Source organism: Lissotriton vulgaris, unplaced genomic scaffold (assembly GCF_964263255.1).
Source record: "Lissotriton vulgaris unplaced genomic scaffold, aLisVul1.2 SCAFFOLD_3189, whole genome shotgun sequence".
NCBI lineage: Eukaryota > Metazoa > Chordata > Amphibia > Caudata > Salamandridae > Lissotriton > Lissotriton vulgaris.
In genome coordinates this window covers 119,606-142,899 of record NW_028255406.1, presented here as the reverse complement: position 1 = coordinate 142,899, position 23,294 = coordinate 119,606, and the positions used below count along the sequence as shown (strand labels likewise).

At 45.1% G+C, this 23,294-nt stretch overlaps 1 protein-coding gene across 1 annotated transcript in view; it reads right to left on the bottom strand.

Moving 5' to 3' along the window:
• LOC147659145 (cartilage intermediate layer protein 2-like) overlaps nucleotides 1-23,294 on the bottom strand; it is a 67,817-nt gene that overhangs the window by 20,913 nt on the left and 23,610 nt on the right. Inside the window, exons 2-4 of the mRNA XM_086951943.1 lie at nucleotides 21,612-21,707; nucleotides 14,490-14,759; nucleotides 13,677-13,859 (exon numbers count right to left, since the gene is read on the bottom strand). Coding sequence (XP_086808069.1) covers nucleotides 13,677-13,859; nucleotides 14,490-14,759; nucleotides 21,612-21,707 — 549 coding nt within the window. The remainder of the gene's footprint in view (nucleotides 1-13,676; nucleotides 13,860-14,489; nucleotides 14,760-21,611; nucleotides 21,708-23,294) is intronic.

Sequence of the window (23,294 nt, the reverse complement as noted above, 5' to 3'; positions counted from 1 at the left end):
ATTTTCCATTTTGGAAAGCAGGCTCCACTTTAAAAACCACAAAAAGATGGCCTTTTTGAAAAGCAATTCTAGCCGTGGTGATCTGCTGACCCTAGAAGGCCACCATTCCTGTGATTGTAGCCAATCAAAGTGGGTCTAAATTTGCTACCTATCCAATTAATATTTTATGACGTAGGTTGAATTGCGACCATTCACGATTCTGCATTTCGTTAACCGCCCCATAGTTCATTTTGCAAATTACAAATGTATTCCATAAAAGTCGGTGCACAAATTGCACCCAAGTTTATGGAATGCATTTTCAGTACATGAGACCCCAGGACCCCCTCTGATGCTTTGCTCTTGTTAATTGCTCTCTGTAGTGTGCTGCACTACCCCCTCGCCAGCCCCCGCTGGGTTTTGCCAAAATTTCTTGGAACATCACTCAATTCAAGAGGATGAGATATTCACGCGAGAGAGAGAGAGAGAGAGAGAGAGAGAGAGACGGAGAGACGGCCGGGCTGCTGCTGACTATGCAAGGTCCCTTCTATGTCTGAGGGATCCCTTAAATGCTAATATAACTGCTCTTTTGTGTGTCGGGGAAGCTTGTTCATGTTGAGGTACTCTGTGTACTTGTTCTGTGTGTGTCAGGGAATACTTCTCCCTATGTTATATCTGTTCTGCGTGTATGACGGAAGCTTACTCTGCAGATGACATGTAGAACTTGTGTGTGGGTGTTTCGGAAGCTTTAATTACTATTATACCATTCTGCGTGTATGATGGAAGCTTGCACTGCTGATGCCACGCAGCACCTCTCCTTGGTGTGTGGGTATCTGAGAAGCTTCAAGGACTGCTATATCATTCTGTATGTATGAGAAAAGCTTGCACTTCAGATGTCATACAGTACCTGCTCCTGGTGTGTGGGTGTTTCGGAAGGTTGGATTACTGCACCAGAGCTCTGGACCGGAAAACAGGTTCCCCGCGGGCCCGGAGACATGCGCAAGTGCAACCAGTCCCGTCCCCTGGCAGAGGCCCGTGGAGCATTGTCCACTGTACATATGTGTACAGTCTGAGAGGAAACCCCTCTTACATATATATTCACCTTAGCGTGTACGTCACACACAGGGCACTGACAACCACTTAGATCCCTGTAACACCCACACGTACAATTGGTCCCGGAGAAAGGCAGTAGAAGAAAAGGCCTGGCTGAAACTAGTCGACCGCACTGGACGTTGGAGACCATAAGTCTACCATGCACGACCCAAGCCTTTGTTTTTAGTTACTGCCGGAGCCCACCAATAAAGTAACCTTTGGGACTCCAAGGACAGTATTTGAAAACCCCACGCAGCGCACACGCATAGCACACTCACAAACTCAACAAACCCGCTCCGCAGTAATCTGGCATCGCTGCACACCTAAGGCACACTCGTTGCCTTGGGTGGGGCCCGATGATGAAGCATGCCACTGTGAGAAGTTGGCCTGATATATGATGCTCACTAGTTCTACTGATCACCTTGTATCAGTCCAAACAACCCTTATGGTGATTGGTTGTAAGTCAACCTTATAGACCGGCTATCCTAATGGTAGCATGGACAAAGCAGTCTTAGGCTAAACTCTTTTGGCACGTGAAGCCAGCTGTTTTACCACATATAACCCCTTGAATACCAAGTGAAAGGACACCACACAGGTTGTTATGAAAATAAACAATATATTTATTAATAACAAACACCTCTGAACTCTTTATGAGATCAGAGGGCTAAGCACATGACAAGACTCTTAGGAAAAATACGTTTAAGTTGCACGAATTACAATGGTGCCCTAGGGGCACATCAAACCATATACTAAATAAGTGGTATAAGGAAGTCGATAGAAGGAATGGAGCTGTCCAGAGGCTTTAGGATCGCTGGGACTACACTATCCTAACTTTAGGTAAGTAATAGGAGGCCCACGGAACGCGTGTGCAGAGTGTGAACTCACACGTGAGATGCGTAACAACGTCTATGGACAGTACAGTTTACGAAAAAGGTGAGTACGGACAGTTCTGACTAGTTAGGACTAAAACGACTGGAAATCTGGACACTAGGAGAGTGAATCTACCCTTGAGCACCGAAATGCTCTTGTTACCTCACCCACGGGCTGCGGGTGCATAGGTGTCATAGTGTGTCGGGTTTCCGCGTTGAAGTCTATGGATCCTTGAAGAAAGATGCTGCAGGCGACCAGGAGGAAGCTGTCCGGAGTGATCCAAGAGTGGATCAAGGAAGATGAAGACCTGAAAGCAGAGGGGACAATGTTCAAAGTCACTAGCCAGTGACTGGAGTGGAACCAGGAAGGAACCAGATGCTGTCGTCGCGATCAGGTGAAGAGTGGACGCTTGACTCTGCAGCCACGTGGACCAGGAGGTGTCTTCGATGAACGAGCTGTCCCATGCAGGCTATCGCTGTCGGCGGCGTTGGTTCCGGATTCGGCGTCAACAGGCCTTGGCAAAGGCAACCCACGCGGTGAGTGCAAAAAGGCGTCTGGTGCGGACCAGGAGGGTCCGGGGTGCTTCTCCTTTGCAGGGAAGCAAGAGCCAGTCTGGAGCAACCAGACCAGTGGTGAAGTTTTCACGGATCATCGTCTGGGAGACCACTAGCCAGCCGGCAAGTGACCAGACAACGCGTCGAGCAGCAATCAAGCAAAAGGGCCCCACGCAGATCTTGTGGATGCTGGAGGGCTGATCTTCTGTGCAGGAGCTGCTCGGGGCTGGGGCTACTCAATCCCCAAAGCACTTTGTCGAGGATACCTCAGAAGTTGTGCTGGAAGCGAAGTACAGTTTCTTCAAGAGGGCCGGTCCCACGTGTCTCGTCGCACCCACGGATCTCAGCTGTGCTGCAGATGTAGGTAGAGGTCGGAGAGGTCTGGAAGTCCAGGTCTCGTCGGGCTCTGAAGTCTGGATCCACTCGGGAAGACGACAAAGTGAACCGCTGGAACGCTTGATGGTGCCTGCTTGTGCAGGGTGGACACTCCTTGCCCACAAGGGAGATTTCTTCAGTCTTCTGTGGAGCAGAACGTCGAAGTACAGTTTCTTCTTGTAAAATCAATTCAGGATAATCTAATTTGGAATGGGACCAGCTCCTACCTTTATTCTCCTAAAGGGGGCTGTACTATCACTAGGTCCCCCCAATCGGTGGGACCAGGAATGGCGGTGGTTACACCCCCTATCCTTTGTTCGGTTTCGCGCCAGAGCTGGGGCTGGAGTGCCCCAGCAACTGGTTTGAGCCAGTGTATGTACAGGGCACCTTGTGTGCCCCAGGCATGTCTCATTCCTTTCAGGCCTGTCCTACCCAATACACAAAATCCTGTCTGGGGTGGTGCTAGCACCTCTCAAGGCAGGAAACCCTTTGTCCAAGCCTCCCTCGCTGGAAGGACTCCCAGCAGCAGGAGGTCAGACTTGTGTCTGTGGTGGCAGCATCCATTTTGTGATGCTGAGGCTCGAGTTAACTTTAACCAGGGTTCACAGTTACATACATGTCGTGTCCCTCTAGAAGGGTGGAATGCTACCCCCGTTGCCAGAACTGGCGAGGGGGTAGTATTCCAATTCGTATGACACCTTACTCGACATGTTTTGATAATGCTATGCCAAAGTTAGCAATAACCGCGAGGATTATAATGCACTTAAGAGTATATGGTATAGCGTTATCATGGAAACAGCTAAAGGACTTGGTTCCGAAAGCTGCAGACAGGCTCAGATCATGCTAGAGCACCATCTCACATAATTCCAAGCACTCTGCCTCCAGGATTGTTAAGGCCTGCCATAGGAGTGACTTATAGGAGTATACGTGTCCATTTTAGGTTTAGATATAGGTATACTATATCTAAAGCAAAGGGTGATTACACCACCTTGCCCCAGCTGATTGATCAGCCAGTTGTGTCAGATTTGGATGGCCAGCCAGGGGTGGCGTAATACATGCTGCAGCCCCTGGTAGGCCTTGGGTTCACTTATGCCTTGGGTACCTATGTTACACTGAACAAGGACTTACAAGAGTGACCAATTAGATATGTACCTAAGGTACATGGAGTCCATTTTAACAGAGAGAGCAGGAAGCCTGGGGTCCTGGATAGCAGGGTCCCAAGTCAACTAAGTCAAAAACCAGCAAAACACTAGGCAAAAAGTTGGGGGTAACCATAGTTCGATATCCACCTTCCTACAGCCACCAACTAGGTTGGTGGGTGAGGGCCTTCATAAAACCCAAATGGGTTTCCCACACAGACACACAGCAAACACCAAACAGAACTAGTTCCTGTTGATTGATCACTGGATTACTGCTATACCATTCTGTGTATACCATAATTCCTTGGTGTGTGGGTGTTTCGGAAGCTTTCTCTCCTTCAGAAAACAACTAAAAACTTGGATATTTGATAATTAAAGTACCACCCTCCCTCAAGCGCCTTGAGACCCTCTGGGTGAGTAGTGCGCTATACAAATGCCAAAGTTGAACTTGAACTTGAAGCTTTGATTACTGCTATATCGTTCTGCGTGTACGAGGGAAGCTTGAGAAACCAAGATCCTGATATTGGGAAATGATCTTTGGTGTTGACCCTCTGACTCGTGGCCCTATCAGTTCAGTTCTGTTCCCACTCTAGAAGGTAAAGGTAAGAAATTGGGGGTCCTGTTTAATCAGGAACTGTCTTTTAGGCCACAAATCCAGAAAGTCTAGTCAACAGTGTTCATCATACTGAACGTAGGGAGAGATCCTTCGCTTTCTCCCTCTGAAGAAGCATGGACAAGCGTCCGGGCCTGTGTTATGGCCCATGGGGACCAGTCTAATGCCCCAAGTCAGTCTCCCAGAGTTCTCCATCTCTGCGTTGCATCTCCTCGATGATACTTGCTCGTGTTATGGCCCATGGGGACCGGTCCAGCGACCTAAGTCAGTCTCCCATAGCTATCCCTTTATGGCATACAGCGTGTACAAAAAACACAAATATTGTTTCTTTATTTTAGGCACAAGCTAAACCTTTTTCAGACTTGTTGTTCAAAGTTCTGTCTGCTGTGCAAGAGTGCACGTGGGAAATGATGATTATAAACAAATACGTTGAAGTTTTAGTTTGACTTTGGGTGAATGAAAAGCTTCACCTTGAACCAGGAGCTGGCAATGTTGTTGTAGTAGAGGCCATTTACATTTTTTTTGTGTCTAATTTCTTCATTGAAATTTGAAGATTGTTCCATATGCAGTTGTCCTCCTTGTGTCCTCCAAATATAGTCCGAATATGTCCCTCCGCTCTGCTGAGGAGCTGTGCCCGACATTTAAGGTAGCAGAGAGAAGCTGCTGCATACATTAAATGCGGCTGTAATGAGGGCATGTACCAGGGGGCACCGTGCTTGATGGCAGCATGCCCGGATGTGGGCTCCAACCTCACGAGCCCGCGGTCTTAACCTGAGACGATGCCAGTGAGACCAAATAAGGTAGGAAATTCTCTAGGATGACATGTGATTCTGGGCAGAGGGGATGTGGGTGGAATGTCAGGCAGACTGGTTTGCATAAGGTGTGGCCAAGGCTGATTGGCATATGCTTGATCCATTTCTAAACAAACATTGGCAAAGCCAATAGGTCTAGCTTTTTAAAGACATTAGCCCACCTTACGGCTTGCAAGCTCTTGTTCATTTGCAAAAAGAAAAACTAGAAGCTTGTTGCCAACGTTGACCACCATCGGTGAAAAAAATAAAAAGTTTAAAATGTAGCTCCTGCGTGAATGTGTATGCGCATAGTCAATTTGAGTTTTAGCCCAGGCGTGATGATCAGGGTGCACACATGTCAGGGTCACGCGTCAATCAATCAGGTGACTTGTAAAGCACGACTATTCACCCATAAGGGTCTCAAGGCGCTGGGGGAGAAGGGGAACTGCTGTTCCATCGGAGGCGCTGTGATTCAGTCAAAGAGCCAGATCTGGAGGTCCTTCCTGAATTGCGGCAGCGATGGTGATTGCCTGAGCTGGAGAGGCGGGGTGTTCCAGGTCTCTGATGCGAGGTAGGGGAAGGATCTTCCTCCGGCCTTTATGTTGAGGATACGTGGGACGGTAGCCAGGGCCAGTTTGGTGGAGCGGAGGTCTCTGGTGGGTACGTGGAATGTGCAGCAGTAGTTAAGGTACGCAGATCCTGCATCGTGGAGGGCTTTGTAGGCGTGTGAGGAGCTTGAAGGTGAGTCTTTTGTTGAGTGGGAGCCAGTGGAGGTCTCTCAGGTGGCCAGTGATGTGGTGGGGGGTGTTGAGGATGAGTCTGGGGGAGGCTTTCAAAAAGTTCAGTTTCTTGAGGAATTTCTGGGTGATGCATTGCCGTAGCCAATTCTGCTTCTGATGAGTGCGTGGGTGACCGTCTTTCTGGGCTCAGTGGGGATCCACTTGAAGATCTTTCGAAGCAGTCGAAGCGTGTGGATACAGGATGATGACACAGAGTTGATGCATCGGCTCAGGGTGAGTGATGAGCCCAGGAGGATGGAGAGGTTTTGTGCATAGTCTGTGGGTGTGGGGGGTTCCAAATGCTGCTGCGGGCCACCAGGAGTCGTCCCAGGTGGAGGGGGTGGTACTCATGAAGAGGACTTCGGTCCTCTCTGAGTTTAAATTGAGGCAGCTGTCCTACATCCAGGTGGCGACAGCCTTCATCCCGTTGTGGAATTTGTTATTGGCGACTGTGCGTTCACATCATGACCCGGCTGTGTTTCTTTTTACTGTGAGTTATAGTGGGGTGGGAGCTTCTTGCCCTTTTATTTACTTGCTACGTCACGGAGGCTGTTTATTTCAAGATTTTAAAACCGTGCAATGCATCACTGTACATTCACTTAACATGTCTTACCGACAACCACAGAAATGTCTTCACTTTCAAGTTCTGATGAAAAGCTTCCCGGGACTGCAACCTTTGTGTGGACACACTAATTATAGCTTCTGCACTCCAATGCAGCAAGAAAGGGGTGGACTCAATCAAAACCTAGGTTTAAGTGAAGCTTTAGGAAAACAGTGTAACCCATGAACCAGCTGGTACACTAGATTCACTCTTTGTGAAAGGTGGCTGCAACTCTGCAAGCAATACAGTTCAATGGGCTGAATGTTCGCCCAGAGACATACATGTTTAGGTTTCCTGTTTTTCTAAGGTCATAAACTCACAAAGGAACCAGCAGACTAATGTTTAACACCACTAATCTACAGCTGATGTGGAGCCACATGCCAGCCCCTCACCCAAACCCCAATGTGAAAAGCACAAGTTGCAGCTTCAAATAATAGCTCAACGTCACATATAGCAACCCCTCAGCCGAAGCACCCCCGCACACACGCCTATTCAGCATGTGAACTAAAACTCGTCTGCTAAGTTTGGCCATCGGCCAGCAAGCTTTGTTTCAGCCAACAAAAATAAGCTGAATTTAATAAGCAGTAACAATGCACAAGCTCTCTGGTGTGTGGCAGTTCTGGTTGGTTGGTTAATCCTGCTTCCTTTTTCTGCTTGAGTTCAGTAACAGCCAGGAGGCAAAAAGGGAACACTGTCTGCATTTCGATCAGACTGCTAACTGGGAGTAACTCTAAACACCCTTCTGGCAAGGCATGATAAGGCTTCTGACCGGCCACTGTTGAAACAAAATGGTTAGAGCAGACAGTCGGCGTACAAACCAGGATTAACTCTCCGCTTCATTTGTAAAAAAAAATAAGTGCCAGGGCCCTCGTCAGGAGGCCACCGCAGCTTCCACCACACATTGCCGGCACTGCCAATGACCCTGCTAACCATCACACTGAACTAGTGTGGCAATTCAGACTGTTGAAGGCATAAGAATGGCATGGGTGGCAGGTATTAATTGATTTATATACATTGCATTAATAAACTATTTTTGATCTGCTCATCTTAAAATTATACAAACAGCGCCATCATGTGGCACCTGTTATAAGTGCCAGAGTTGGCAAATAAGTGCCAGTGCCGAGCTCCGGAAACCACCGGCTCAAATTAAGCACTGGATTAACTGCATGAGAATGGGAGGATGATATTATTATTATATTGGAAAGCTGACCTAATGCGGTAAAGCACATCACCAAAATCCTTGGTAATCATAAGAAATATACTTGAGATCCATCAGGGTCCTTTGCCTGCTTCTCCAGCTGGCTCAGAGCCCACATCAGTACTACCCAGGGTGGCATCGAGAGCTGTGAAGATGCACCAAGTCAAGATGGCATTCAACACACAAAGCTGACAAACTCCAAGAAGGACCACAACTCTTCTCCCATAAACTGTCCAATCACCTCACCTAAGACTAGTTAGAAGATTTAATGCCAAAAGCTTCTTTGGTGATCATCTGAATTAAGATTTTCCTGACTTGACTTGAAGACAAAGGGGTCATACCAAAAGACTTGGAGGTGCCTTGAAGTGGCCAAATGGAGAAAAAACTGTGTGTTTTTCTGTGTTTTTTTTCTCTTTTTAACCAAAGTATATTCTTGACACTGACTTCAGACTCCAAAGGAACCCACCATTCTAGCTCTCTTGACGACTGGCATTGTTGAAGTCACAGCCACTGACCACAAAAGAAGCTGCAGGTGTTCTGTTTGTGGAAGGCATTAAGAAGTTGTCATTCAAATAGTTGCTGTTAGGGCCCGATTTAGATCTCGGCAGACGGGTTATTCTATCACAACGGTGACGGATATCCCTTCCATGAAATATAAATCCCATTTTATCCTATGGGTTCATATTTCGGCGGAGGGTCCATCAGTCACTGTTTTGACAGAGGTAGAAAGAACATTTGGAAGCTGGCTTCCAACTCTTAATACAAAAAACGTATCAAGCATTGATCAAAGGTTGAGTAAAATCACGACGCAGGCAATGTTTAATTTAGTCACCAGTACACACACTGTAGCAATATATATGCCAAACCGAAGTCCTCACATTCACATGATATGATTATTAGGAATGAATTAAAACCTGGTACAAGAGCGGCACTTCGAGCATGAAATTGATGAATCGAAAACAACCAACTGGAATGAAATATAATAGGTCAAAGAGCGGCAAATGAACAAATAATTTCATTCTTCACAAAAATAAGGAGGTAAAAAGGCTGATTTGTGTTTTAAGTGTTGGAAAAAATGCATTTAATCGCCCGTCCTGTTTTACCTAGCCCACGCCAGTGCGTTCCGATGCTATATTTTGAACAATTATTATCATTTAACTCCATTTACAGTGGGTAGATCCCAAAATTAGTTGTTGTGCGAGGAATTTTCAATTCCACTCGGAACGTGAAATCGCAATGCCCAGTTCCAATTTCAGTGTGGTGAGCCCATTCTTTATTTAAAAAAATAATAAATGGAGGTGTAAATGGACGGGAAGTGAGCCAACCAGCTTGGCGGGAGGGGGGCGGCGCAGAGGCAATCACTCAAATAACCAGATACAATGAGGTCACCCACAAGGCCAGCTCTCACCGGAGCTGTGCTTGAGGCAATAGGGTATTATAAATTGTGAACCAAGTCCGAGTGCAGGGCATTAACCACAATGCCATCAAATAACTATTAGCAACTTGGGGTAAATTAGTTTACCAATTCTAATGAAATAAGCTGGGCGAGTCGCGTAGCATGATGTGAGAATACATTTTTGATTAAGAAATCTGTATACTCAGTGACTGAAGCTGAGCTATCTGTCCCAACCCCTGATACCTCCTACAGCCAAGGGGAGCCGTACTAACACTTTAAATGAGCTCTCCTCCACAGCCACCAACTTCAACATATCTCTTCTGATCGCTTTACAGAGCCATATTGATCTGTGCGTTTTGTTAAGCCCTGACTTTGCACCATCAATATAATTTCAGCATAAAAAGTGGCCGCTCAGCATAAAAACCCTCGGGCCGCCTCCCGGCAAGCAGAGTTTGGCTCGGCTTACAGAGTTGGCACAAAGACCAGCTGGCACCAGAGACAGGGCAACACTGTAGGAAAACAACATTTTTAAGAGGATGTGGCCTGCCGCAAAGGGATGAACAAAAGAAAGTCACATGACCTCCCGAAGTGGCCACCATGATTGAAGATGAAATGTGGTGACCGTGAAGCAGGCACCACGCTGATCGGAAGCAAAAAAGTAACAAGCAGGCACGTGCAGAAAATAAGAAAAACATGCGCCCCTCGAAGCCACTGTCATGCTTAACTAGGGGCAGTGGGAGAGGCTGCAATGTCTCATGAACTCCACGGAAACCTGGCAGAACAGCTTTGCAAAGAAAATTTGAAAAAACAAAAAGCAAGGTGGGATTAGGTAGGGGCAGGCATGCAGCGACATTGGGGGAGGCGGGAGGGACAAATGCTGCATTAAAATGCAAGCAGCTACAAGTGCCGAAGCTGAACACATGCAAACAGTAACATGAGCAGGAAAGAAGGAAAAAAAATTAAAAAAACAAACAGCTAAACAACCAAAGCGTAAAGATACAGTACTTGGTCGCTGCTTCTTGAGAGGAAACAAAAGACAAAAAGGAGGGACAAAGAGGAAGGATTCACCAGTAGTAAGTAAGCAGTTTGGTAGGACAATCCAAGTAACAAATAAAAAGCAATAGGTGGGATGTAAGCCCACAAAGTGTACACAACAAGTCTCCAGATAGCAGAAGCGCTGTCGAGGCTTGACCTAAAAAGGCATGAGCATATAGCATTTGATGCATTAGAGAGCTGCTCATGTGAATTATTAGTGGATTCCAGAGGTAAGCTAAATATTTTCCATCTATCACTTTTTTTAATTGGTCAAGGTGATATGGGGTACCGGTTTTGTTCATTCATCCCTACCCTATGAAGCAAGAATTCAGCTAAAGATTGCCTGTCTGTCTCACAAAGCCCTCCATTTCAAAACCCCCAGTTATCTAGCGCAAAAGCTGGAATTATCCGGAGGGGGTAGACCTTCTCGGAGTGCTAACTCTCTCATCCTGAAACCACAGATCTTTCGCAAAAAGAGAACGTGTCACGAGCCTTCTCTGGCTCTGCGCCGAAGATCTGGAACTCTCTCCCACTGCAAATACGCAGAATCTCCTCCAAGACTACCTTCAAATTGGAAGCCAAAAGATTCCTCATGAACAAGTTCCTACTTTAAAAGTTTTTAGATGGTCTGCTCTTATGCTTTGGACCTTCACCCTAAGGCCTGCGATTGTTATTATTCTGCTCTACTATTCGTTTGCTCCCCTCCCAGTTCGCTATGTTCCAATCATTATCTTTCCCTTGTTGTCCCTTCGATTGTAACCTTCATGCTTGATGTGCATATTTGATTTGTTTGAGTTGTTATCTCTTTGATGATTGTACTGCAACTTTTACCTCCCACGCCCTTAAATTGTAAAGCGCTCTGATATCCTTCGGGATCATGTTCGCGCTATATTAAACTTTATAAATAAAATAAAATAAATAAAATTAATTTCCTGTTTTCTTACCACTAACAAGAACAGCAAATAGTCTCCAACTTTACATGCCCCTGCCCTTTTTTGTCCAGAGCATTTTTGTATTAATTTACTATTTTTATTTGTCTTTTGCTGGGAAGTTGCTCATTAAGTGCATTACCCTCTATGTGAAAACCATATGTTCTGAGGTTTCTTCTGGCAGACCACCCTGTACCCTCCAGCCTCAGTCTCATGCCACGGTCTCCCACTTTAAGAGTACACAGGGCCTATTGAGGCTGGAAATAGACCGGTTAACTAATACCGGAGGTAGGGTTCTTGCTTCCGGGATGAAACCAAGAGAGTTATGGAAAATACCTTTTGAAGAAGTAACCGCAGGATGAATTTACATTAAAAAACAGAACAGAACCAGATGCATTTTTATAAGTTGAAAAGGAATTTCATTGGCAGACTTGGAAATGTGTGTATTTAGTAGCCAGCTTAGGTCAATAGTTGTTCTTTTGTGGCTTTGGCTTCTTTGACAGGCAGTTGTGCTTGCTTTCAGACCTGCCTTGTATCACTTCTAACAGGAAATGACATGGGTGGTATGGCATTCTGGGAAGTGAGCGACCAGTACTAGCCTGAATATTATTTAGTGTTGCATTTGTTTAGTGCATTGACGCTACAAGTATGACCGTGTACCTCCTGTGTTTTGTGTGCGAAATTAAACTGAACCTTCTTTTATATTAACTAAATTATCTTGCATGAAAAAAACCCAGGGGTGGGTGAAATTCATGAAGTTTCACAATTGCATAATTCCGCAGAGTTAGGTAAGAACTCCGGTAAATTCCACAGAATTCTGCCAACGGGTGGATAATATGCAGCTTGCTCTGCAATTTAGCTCCGGTAGCTCAAGTAGCCCAAAAATCAGTGCGAATGGAACTACGCATTAAGCAAAAGAGCGCCCGGCCATTCGAGTTGATTTTACTGCCACCTGAGTAGAAAATCTAACTTAGCTGCTTCAAATCTGTTTGAGCCGCAGCCCTCTGATCCGTGTTAGAAAATCGTACTACGGGACGTTAAATCTCGCTTGCGCTCTTCAGCTCACATATTAGGGACCATTCCGCCATGCAGCGATTGGTGGAATCTGGCCAGATTTCTGCACTAAAAAGTAATGGGTAGTGGTCAAAATTCCACCAATTCTGAAGCGGAACAGAACATTCCTCCCACCGCTAAACAAAACGCAAAATATGATGCAGAAATGCTGCTCTCCATGTGCCTTATTAGTGGTAATAGGTGGTATGTAAATGCAATTAAAATACAATATAATTTATTGAATAAAAAAAATCCTAAAACAAACATTTATTTCATTTAATTTAAAAATCATATAGTTCTGTTGTGTTAGGTGTCTGCAAGAGGCTGCTATTTCCATTGTAAGTGCAGACTGGGAAAAGTTGCTTTGGAACTCAGAAGAGTGTGTAGGAGTGTTTCACATTTTTCGTGCAAATATTCACTTCTGTCCATAGTTTTTTAATTCAAAACGACTTTTGAGAGGAACAACATTTGTTTTACAGGTCAGTGGGGACGTGTAGAGTGTTTGGCCTTCTGTTTATCACCTGCTTCCATTGCCTTAATACATTAAACTATGCCCCGCATGTTCGTAACCCGCAAATCTCACATAAGTTCCTGCTTTCCGCTTGTGAGAAATTCCCTACATTACACCATAATGCCCGGTCACGTCATTAAAGACCATTCACTCAAAAATCCTATTATTGGAGCTCAGGAACAATCCAAAGGATGAGAACCTGAGCGGCTGTTCTTGCAGCACTTGGTGCCTTTTTTAAGCACAAAATGTTAAAAAAATAAGTGCGAGGGTTCTCGTCAGGAGGCCACTGTAGCTTGCACCACCCATTGCCTCTACCAGCTCTGCCAGTGACAGTACCAACACAGTTACTAACCATCCTACCCCTACAAGTGTGACATTTCAGCCTATTTCAAGCCCCCAAAGCTATAAAAATGGATTTGGGGGCAATCTGTAGTCATTTTGAATGTTTATTGAATTAATAAACAACTGTTGTTGTGCTCATCTTTAAATTAGACAAACAGCGTCACCACGTGGCAGCTGTCATAAGTGTCGGTGTTGACAATTAAGTGTTGGTGTCTAGCACTGGAAATCACTGGGTCAAATTAAGCACTTGATGTGGTACACACCGTGAGACTCCCCTGTGATACATGCATACAGCGCTGTGGTACACTACCCTCGCGTCATACATCCGCTGCACACACATGCACACGTTGTTCTGCAGTCCGCAAGCCTGTGATGCACAGTCAAAACATGCATATTTGCCACGGTGCCACCACGTGTATTACCTGCGCATGGCGCAGACTGGCAGGGCCTGCGTTCCGTGGCTTGGCCCTCGCACCTGGGCAGGTGTGGCAGCAACGGGGGCTGGTTGTTCAGGCAGGTGCGCTGTCGGATCTGGATGCCAGGCATGCCACAGGCAGCGCGCGAGCAGGAACTCCACGTCGACCATTGAGACCAGTAGAGCTGATCTGAAAAATATTAAAGGAAATATATATATATACTTTACAGCATGTTGCAGCATTTGAAATGACACCCTCGTCTAGCCTTGCGCCTACACGACTGACTCAGCCAATTCCTACTAGACTTTCAGCTCCCAAATTATGGGGTATTGTTATCACCTCCCCGGGGATGTCCTCTTTTATGTGGCAGAGAATAAATGTATTCAGGATGGTGGTAAATGCTGAAGTAGCTCCCATTGGTGGCTGTGCTGGGATATTTCCATACTGATATCAGAAGTGGGATGTTTTCAGTATGATAGAAGCAGTACAGCCCTGTTAAATTAGTGTTTGTATGATGCTGGCCCAGATAAACGTCCGGCATGTGGTAATCTGGCTGCTGCTCAGGTTAAAGGATGTTTTGCAACCTATGATAATTGGTGTCAGAAGTGGGATATTCTGACAGTGGTGGGAGTGGTCCAGTCCTTTCAGATTAGTGCTTGTACAAAACACCCCCAGATGAATGCCTTACATGTAGATGCTCTCACCGCCACCTGAGTGGAGATAGGTGTGTGTTGACAGCTGAGGTGAACCTGAGAAGGTTCAGACAGGAGGCGCGCGTCTCCTTCTCTGGTGCCCCGATCTGCAATGCTCTGTACTTACCATACGGGCACTGGAACCTGACATGATAGTTTGAGCACATCCCGTCATCTGGCTGCTCCCGGTTGATGCACCAGAACCCCTTCTCTGGGCTGTAATGCACCACCTCCCCGGTCTCCTCAGGCAGCACCCATTCGGTGGTCCGGGCCTCAAGGGCGATGGGTCGCGCACACAGCCGCTCACGGTAGTAGAACCGGATAGCGTCCAGGGTCTCGTAGTCGCCATCTCCTCCTGGGTGGTCAACGTTGAACCATGAAGTCCACTCCGTGGCACCTGAAATCCAAAGAGACGAAAATAAGGTTTGAGATCTGCTGTGGAGCAAACTTTTGGCAGATTGAGAAATGCAAAAGGCTTGTATGGTTGGCGTGGAGTCACTCCAGGGCAGGCCTGCTTATGATGATGATTTAGGGAAGAAAAAGATCCCTACCACAGCTACCACTGGAGAGTCAAGGAAACTGTTGATTTCTGTCCTACACAGGGCACAAGTCCTAAAAAAAGAAGTGGGGGGACTAACCTGGTTAATCAGTAAGCAAGTGGCATCACAGCGCATGACATCATGGCGCATGACATCACAGCGCTTGACATCACAGCGCGTGACATCACAGGAAGTGACATCCGGTCTTAAGCCCTCACATATATGTTTAGCAGGTGTCTCATGAGTACATTTGAGCACATTTCGAGCATACTTGCAAACCCTCATGATTTAAGCAGAAAATTCCCATTTTTATACGCTACACATAAAACAATGTTGTCTTTTGTCAGCGTAAAGCTTCCTCTAGCCATAGTGCTTTAAAAAAAAATTGTAATATTTAAATTAATTACAACGCTTCCTCAGGGGTAGTAAGCGCTATATATAAATGCTATTTATTTTGTGCAAGTACTGGGAAAGATCAACACATCTGACATTCTTGCAGTGCATGCATATCTCCTAAACAGAGCCCAAACAAAGTGAACAGCTGCCCTCTTAAGTATGTGTGAAGTGCTAACAAGGTGTGAGTCTTTGTTTCCACTCCGCTGCATTTGCTTCTAGGTGTGAGGCTCCCTACTGCTGCCAGCCAGGAGACTCCAAAAGGAGGCCTGATGAACATCAGATTCGGCCTTTGTTATGGGCCCAGCAGGACTCAGAAATAAGAGAGCCCGTCCCCGCCTGCACGTTGTTGTGGATCGAAAGCAGATAACAACATGCAGGCGCTGCTGAAAGTGTCCTGGTGTGCGCAAATTACACCGGGACGAATTCAGCATCTTTTTTGGTGCCCAAATTCTTGGCAGGGTGGACAGAGTCCACGCTGTGAAAAAAGTGGGTGGACGCCGTCCACCATCGTGTACCCCGACTCGTGCCCTGGTCCTACAACTTCATACTGGACCAGGACGGACAACATGAACCCCTTTAAAACTATTAGGGGTTCCCTACAATTCGAAGGGCGTGGAGGACTAGCTTGCAAAGCACTTGGTTGAAATTACACAGCCAGGAAGGCTTATTTGGAAATATCTTTTCCTTTACACTTTCCAGAGCAGCCATAAAGTAGCAAATGGTGCAGTAAAAGTCCTCTAAAGGCAGCCGACCAACCCAGACTCGGCTGCAACGTGTCCAAAGGCACCTTTCACTGCACTCAGACTGTAAACATATCATGTGTTTAATATGGGCCCTAAATTAGTTCGCCTCCTTGCCAGCCTGCTGCTGGGCCCAGGGCCAGCCTGTTTAACAGCCTCAGGAGCACAACTTCCAGGTCTCCTCAATGACATATTTCCTTCCTGTCAGCTGCCAATCACCGTCGGCTTTCCAAAAGGTTCCGCTGGCAGAAAGGGCAGGGAAGTGAGTGTGTATTAAAAAAAAACAACACCATTCATGGAGTCTCCTTGGCAGAACACAATGTTATCGAGACTGACATCCTGCCTTGGAAAGGTAGCACCACGGCCTACCATCATGGCGAAAGACTAATCGAACCATCTAGTAGCTTGTTTCCCTCAGGATAGCTGGCTCTCGGAGCCCCCAGTTTTATCTGGTAAAGCGAATGATTAATGGTCTTGGGGCCGAAACGACATACACTAGTATGATACAGACATCTGGTTGACAGAGTACTGTCAGCCTAGGGTTCCCGGTGTTCCCCCTCCACCCCCTTGTTACTGGCCAGCATGAACTCCCAGAGCAGGTGTAAGCCAACTCGCAAAGGCCTCGGCCAACTCCTAGCTGCACTACTTACACACGCGTGTAGATTACAGATGTGCAGCTGAGGCACAAACCTTTCTGGCATAGTTGTTCATTAATAACTCAGAGTATATATTACACCTGTCACTCACAATATTTCAGATTATATGAATGGCCTAATTCTGCCAACCTAGCCCAAAGCAAGAAAAAGGAGAAATCTTCTTGAACAGGATGCACGGGAAGTGCATTTATCAAGAAATTCATTAGTTTATTTGATAAATATCAAAGAATCAAGATTAGTACAAGAAGTTACAAGGACTTAGACACTGCAGTCTGGATAAAACAGTCAAACATCTCTACATTGATGAGACAGTGGTCCAGTCCTTGTTGCAAAGAACATGAAACAGCCTACATGCGTTTCGTCACCACCGCGACTTTCTCAAGGTGCAAAAATATAACGACTAGTCTAACAAAAGGAATTAACTGTGACACAAAATAAAAGTAAGCCCAATACCGACAATCATGTAAAGAAGAAAAGAAAGGCCATATTGCGATGTGTTCCAGTCCATTTAGTGCATAAGACGATACACGATTGTCTTGTTTCACATCGGTGGTCTCATGGTCAATCTTTCTTCACATTCACTTTTCTGCTTGTCTTATGCACCAAATGGATTGGAAAACATCACAATACGTCCTTGGCTAGCATGGAAACTTAAAACTGATTTAGTCAGAAACAAAGTGAGAAGTATAACTCAGGATGATCAAACAGGGCAAAGCTCTGATGAAAACATCATCAGGCAAAAATTCTGGAAATTCTTCAAAGAGCTTTATACGGAAGACACAAGCCCGCAAGACAAGCTGATTAAAACCTACTTAGAAGATGTTCCGCTCCTAAAACTTACAGATGAAGAAAGGGAAGACCTGAACAAAGAAATTTCAGAAGGCGAAGTGGCTGACGCCATCAAGAGTTTAAAAAAAGGAAAAGCAGCGGGGCCTGATGCTTTACCGAATGAATTCTACCTGACATTAAGAGATACTCTACTTCCACACATAACTGAACTAGCCAACATAATTCTTAAACAGCATGAAGCTATACCAGATTCTTGGAACGATGCCATAATCACAATCATCCTAAAACCAGGAAAAGACCCTGCCAGATGCGAATCATATCGTCCGATTTCACTGCTGAATGCAGATTATAAAATTTTCACCAAAATCATGGCAGCACGGTTAGGGAAAGTACTACTGAATCTGCTGCACCAGGATCAAAAAGGTTTCACCAAAGGGAGGCAATTACATGAGGTTACACAAGAACTTTTAACTGCAATAGACATTGCTACATATGAGAAAACTCCTCTTACCATACTTACTGTTGACGCCGCAAAGGCCTTCGACAGGGTCAATTGGGCCTTCTTAGAAAAAGTAATGGCCAAAAACAACATTGGACAAACCTTTATCCACATGGTAAATCAAATATACAAAGCCCCAAGATCCAAGGTCCTAATAAATGGAAATCTTACGAAAAACATAAAAATAAGTAGAGGAACGAGGCAGGGTTGCCCCCTTTCACCCTTGCTCTTTAATATATACATCGAACCGCTAGCGAACAAGTTAAGAAACAGTAAAGAAATCTCTCCTTTTAAACATCATACATGGGAAAAGAAAATCGTACTATATAAGGATGACTTAATTATCTTTACAGACGATTACCCGAGAGCCAAGGATATAATCGAAGAAACTATAGAAGCATTTGGGTATGTCTCAGGGTACCTGGTAAACAAAACGAAAACAGAGATCATGACATGGAATACTCGCTTTAAAAGCCACAATATAAAGAAAGAAATTAGATACCTAGGAATCCTAGTGAATCATGATATAGGAAAGATTCCGCAATGCAACTTGACCAAGGTAGCCGGAGACGTAAGGAAACTGCTCAAGGCCTGGGCCTCCTTACCATTAAGTCTGATTGGGAGATCAAACATAGTCAAGATGACTATCATACCAAAGTTCACTTTCCTATTTAACGCAATACCTTTAGAGTTTGGGAAAACTGTATTAACTCGAGCACAGAGAGACATCACAAGTTTCATATGGGCTGCGAAAAGCACTAGGATTGCTTGGAAAAAAATAAGGAGGGGGAAGAAAGATGGAGGCCTGGCTAGCCCGGACTTGGCAGAATACCATAGACCCTTTCTGCTAAAGAGTCATGACAACTACCCGAGGTACCTACAAGTGATCACAAAATCAGACGGCCATGTCTTGTATAAATTCGGCCATCCCAAGTACTTCAAAAAAATAAAACTAAAGACCTTAAGAGACGCAGTAAAGATGTGGGCACAAATCAGAGGAATCCTGAAAATTCCGTACTATAGCAAACTGGCTCCCATCTGGAACTCGCCAGGAACCCCTGAATGCTTCAAAGACACCCTAGCACTCCCACTAAAAAGAGCTAACGTAAAGTATTGGGGGCAAATACTAAACGGATCCATTTTGAAAACATGGTCAGAACTTCAAGAGTTGACAAATAACACACTATCTAAATTTAAATATTATCAAATCCTAAGCTGGTCAAAGACACTACCCACTAACAACTGTGAAAACGAAAGCCTGGAAAAAGAAATGGTCAAAACAACACCACCACTAAAAGAAGTGGCTAAATGGTATTGGGCTCTGATTAAGGCCAACGACATAAACCTCAACATAGAGGTACAAATCTGGGGGAAAGACCTACTAATACCAGATTTAGATCTAATCTGGGAAAAATCTGTAGGAAAATGTTGGTCCACTTTGAAATCCGCTGCTTTGAAAAGGAACCATTTATATACCATTCATCGGGCTTACTGGACACCAAGAAAGCTTTCCAAGTTTAAGAACGCAGGAATAAAGAAATGCCCAAAATGTGGAGAAGAAAAAGCAGATGACATCCACATGTTTAAAAACTGCCCCCAATTGAGAGACTTCTGGGACGAAGTTGGTAAGACCATGAGCACTATCCTGACCAAGCAACTAACTGTAAGTACCACCCTTACTCTTTTTGGGATCGAAGATACAGCAAATAAAGGGGGGCTCACAAAAGGGCAAGAAAATCTGCTTTATGTTTTGATAGTACTTACAAGGAGGGAAATCTGCATTACATGGATAGAGTCCTCCAGCCCAACCCATGCAGATTGGTTGAATTCGGCCATAAAAACTAACAAACTGGATAGAAAGGGTAAAATAAGTAAGAGATTTAATTTCTGGGAAAGCTTCAAAAATTACTTAAACCCCAAGTAAGATCACAACATAAGTCCAATGATTAACGCGATTCATCCTCTGGTGGACAAGTATGGTACTTGTTGAGTGGTCAATGTGACTAGCTCCCCTCGCTCCAAAGTCAGAGGTTTTGGTATGCAATGGAAACAGGAATCTCCTCCAAAGGTCATCAGGAGAATGACAAAAACTCCCCAGACAAGAGAGATCGAGGGGCAGCACGGAAAGAAATTAGAGGCAGATAACTGACACTCCACATCATACAGTTATCGCAAAATGAGGACAAAAAAAAAAATACGTCCTTTCTTTTCTTTTCTTTTATTTTGTGTCACAGTTAATTCCTTTTGTTAGACTAGTTGTTATATTTTTGCACCTTCTTTTCTCGCTTTATCCTGCCTATACATTGGAGGGGATTAATAAATGTGTATATGTGTTTTTACAATTGTTTCCACAGCCTTGAGAAAGTCACGGTGGTGACGAAACGCGTGTTGGCTGTTAAATGTTCTTTGCAACAAGGACTGGATCACTATGCCCATTATTGTAGAGATGTTTGTCTGCATTATCCAGACTGCAGTGTCTGAGTCCTTGTAACTTTTTGTACTAATCTTGATACTTTGGTATTGATCAAATAAACGAATGAATGTCTTTATAAATGCACTTCCCGTGTATCCTGTGTCAAGAATATTTCTCCTTTTTCTTGCTTTAGGCTAGGTTGACAGAATTAAGCCATTAAAATAATCTGAAATATTGTGAGTGCCAGGGTTTCTTTTGTTGTAAGCTATTTCACAAGTCACAGTTGTTACTTGTGTTTCCTACACCTCAGGTAGTGAGTGGGGTGTTTCTTACCCTGAGTGGCCCCAATTCTACTCTTTCATGTCAGGTTACTACTTTAACTTACTTTGTAGCTCGTAGATAGTTATTTTGAGGTGCGACCCTTGTATCCACCACTACCTATTCCTGTTTTGTATAAATCACGCCTATGTTGGCACAGTATTTACAAACTTGGGAAACATACTCCTCTTTAATTAACACTGTGTGTGCAGTCTAAACACTGGGTAGTGTGCTCATGACTGTTCACAGGGAAATAAGAGGTTCCTCCTCCCTTAGACATGCCTGGCGTTGTGAACCCTTTGTGTGTAAATATTCTAAAAGGCCTACGTCACACATATGCCTGTGACCATGTTTTGAGAATCAATGCCTTGGTGTCTATCAAATGAAACCTCTGGGGGGTTCAGCCACGCTCAACAAGCTCTGCTTGACTGATCGATTGAACATTTCACTCCATGTGGGGTTCAAATGAGCCCCTGTTGTCAGGGTAAAGGTTTTCTGCCAGGTGGTCCGTCGGCTAGACTGCCGACTTTGGGGCTGGAAACCAGGGTTCGAGCCTCGGGGTCGCGTCCACATCCTGTGATTCTGGGCAAATCACTTAACACCTTAGCTGCTTTGGAACGTCCAGCTCCAGTGCTGAACGTTCCATTGCGCAGGTGCAGTTGGAACGTCCAACGGCCGACGGCAGCACTCCCGAGGTAGTGGTGCCGTCGGCCGCTGGACGGGCGCAGTGCTTAAGGGGTTAATCTCCCTGTGCCTGAATGTGTAATGTAAATACGGTGCTCATGTAAAGCGCTCCAGTACCTTCGGGTCGAGTTCGCACTACATAAATATGCAATAAATATATAAATAAACACCCCAAAGACGCCTCTCGAGCCACAGCTACTCGTTGGGGGTCTTACCTGAAGTGTCGATGTTCAGAAACGAGGGCCTCCCCTTCTTCCTGTTACTGGGCACGTGCTTCCGGTTCCGGGACTTGGAGTCTCGCACCTCGGTTGCTGCAGGAAGAGCAATAATGTCAATAAACAAGCATTGTCAAAAACAACAGCTCTGGCCTCAGCAAGATAATGCGATGGTCACATTTTCCTTTTTCTAGTGTAAGCATATGCTACAAAAAGAAAAAGAAATGTAAATAAATGAAAGTATATAGCCGTTGATTTTAATTTTAATCGAATAACACAGGTGCTTCCTAACCAGCATTCTTACAATAGGTAAAGAAAATCTTTTTTAATTTTAATGATCACATGAAAATAAGATTCTTACTGGTGCTAAGAAAGGGTACTACTGACTTTGAGCAACTATAAGCCGAAGACTTAGTTTAAACACACAAGAAGGGCTAAAAAATAAACAGTTAAAGAATGGAATGAAACAAGCATTGGCAAACTATCAACAAATAAGCCCTTACCCTGAATGTGTTCATGTAATCAGGCAAAATGCCATCATTCATGGCAAGAGAGCCAATGGCAGAAATGGGCTGACCCACTGCCTCATGCTACAGTGGGTGAAGGAAAATGTGAGTGACAGTTGACCAGACCACAGGATCACCAGGGATGTTCCAAATACCATATATATGTATGGATATGTATATTTATTTTGGATTTTTAAATAAAGACTTGAGTGGAAAGGAGCAGTACAACCTTCTGCCGAATGTACAGAAGAGGCCCAGCTGCAATGCAAGCTTCACTCACACAGAGCATCAACAGCAGCAATGCAAGATTCCCTCACACAGAGCATCAACAGCAGCAATGCAAGCTTCACTCACACAGAGCATCAACAGCAGCAATGCAAGATTCCCTCACACAGAGCATCAACAGCAGCAATGCAAGCTTCACTCACACAGAGCATCAACAGCAGCAATGCAAGATTCCCTCACACAGAGCATCAACAGCAGCAATGCAAGATTCCCTCACACAGAGCATCAACAGCAGCAATGCAAGCTTCACTCACACAGAGCATCAACAGCAGCAATGCAAGATTCCCTCACACATAATACAGGCACAACACCAGAAGCAGTGTACACTTCACTCAGACATGGAACAGTGGCTGCAACAGTGCAAGCTTCCCTTACACTGGACAGGAACAGGAGCAATATAGCCCCCCCTTCACAGAGCAGGACAGCAGAAGCAGTGCTTAATATGAGCCGGTTTGTCTGTAAGATCTTCAAGTGGCTCCCCGTCCACACCAGAGCATGCGAAGAGTGAGGAAGCAGGCAGAGACTGCGCCGATCCCGTTTTTCATGGTGAGATTGCTGTCCAGGATGATGCCACGGTTGTGGTCATGGTCTGTCGGAGTGAGGGCCACCAGGAGCCGTTCCATGGGGAGTCATTGTTCCTGAAGATCAGGATCAGGGCTTGATCCTGGGCTAGTCACTCTGTATGCCTGGGCTCTGCCCTCCGGCTTGCCTAATTACTAGCAAATGCGAATGTGCTTTCCTCAATGTACTATGATAAGCAATATGCTGCATGGTTGCATTTTTATTGCAAGGGAAATGATTTATGGACCTAGGTGTCATGCAGGCATTGCAAGCAGTTGAATTATATATATGTATATGCATTAACATGCAAATCACCTTTCAAACACATACT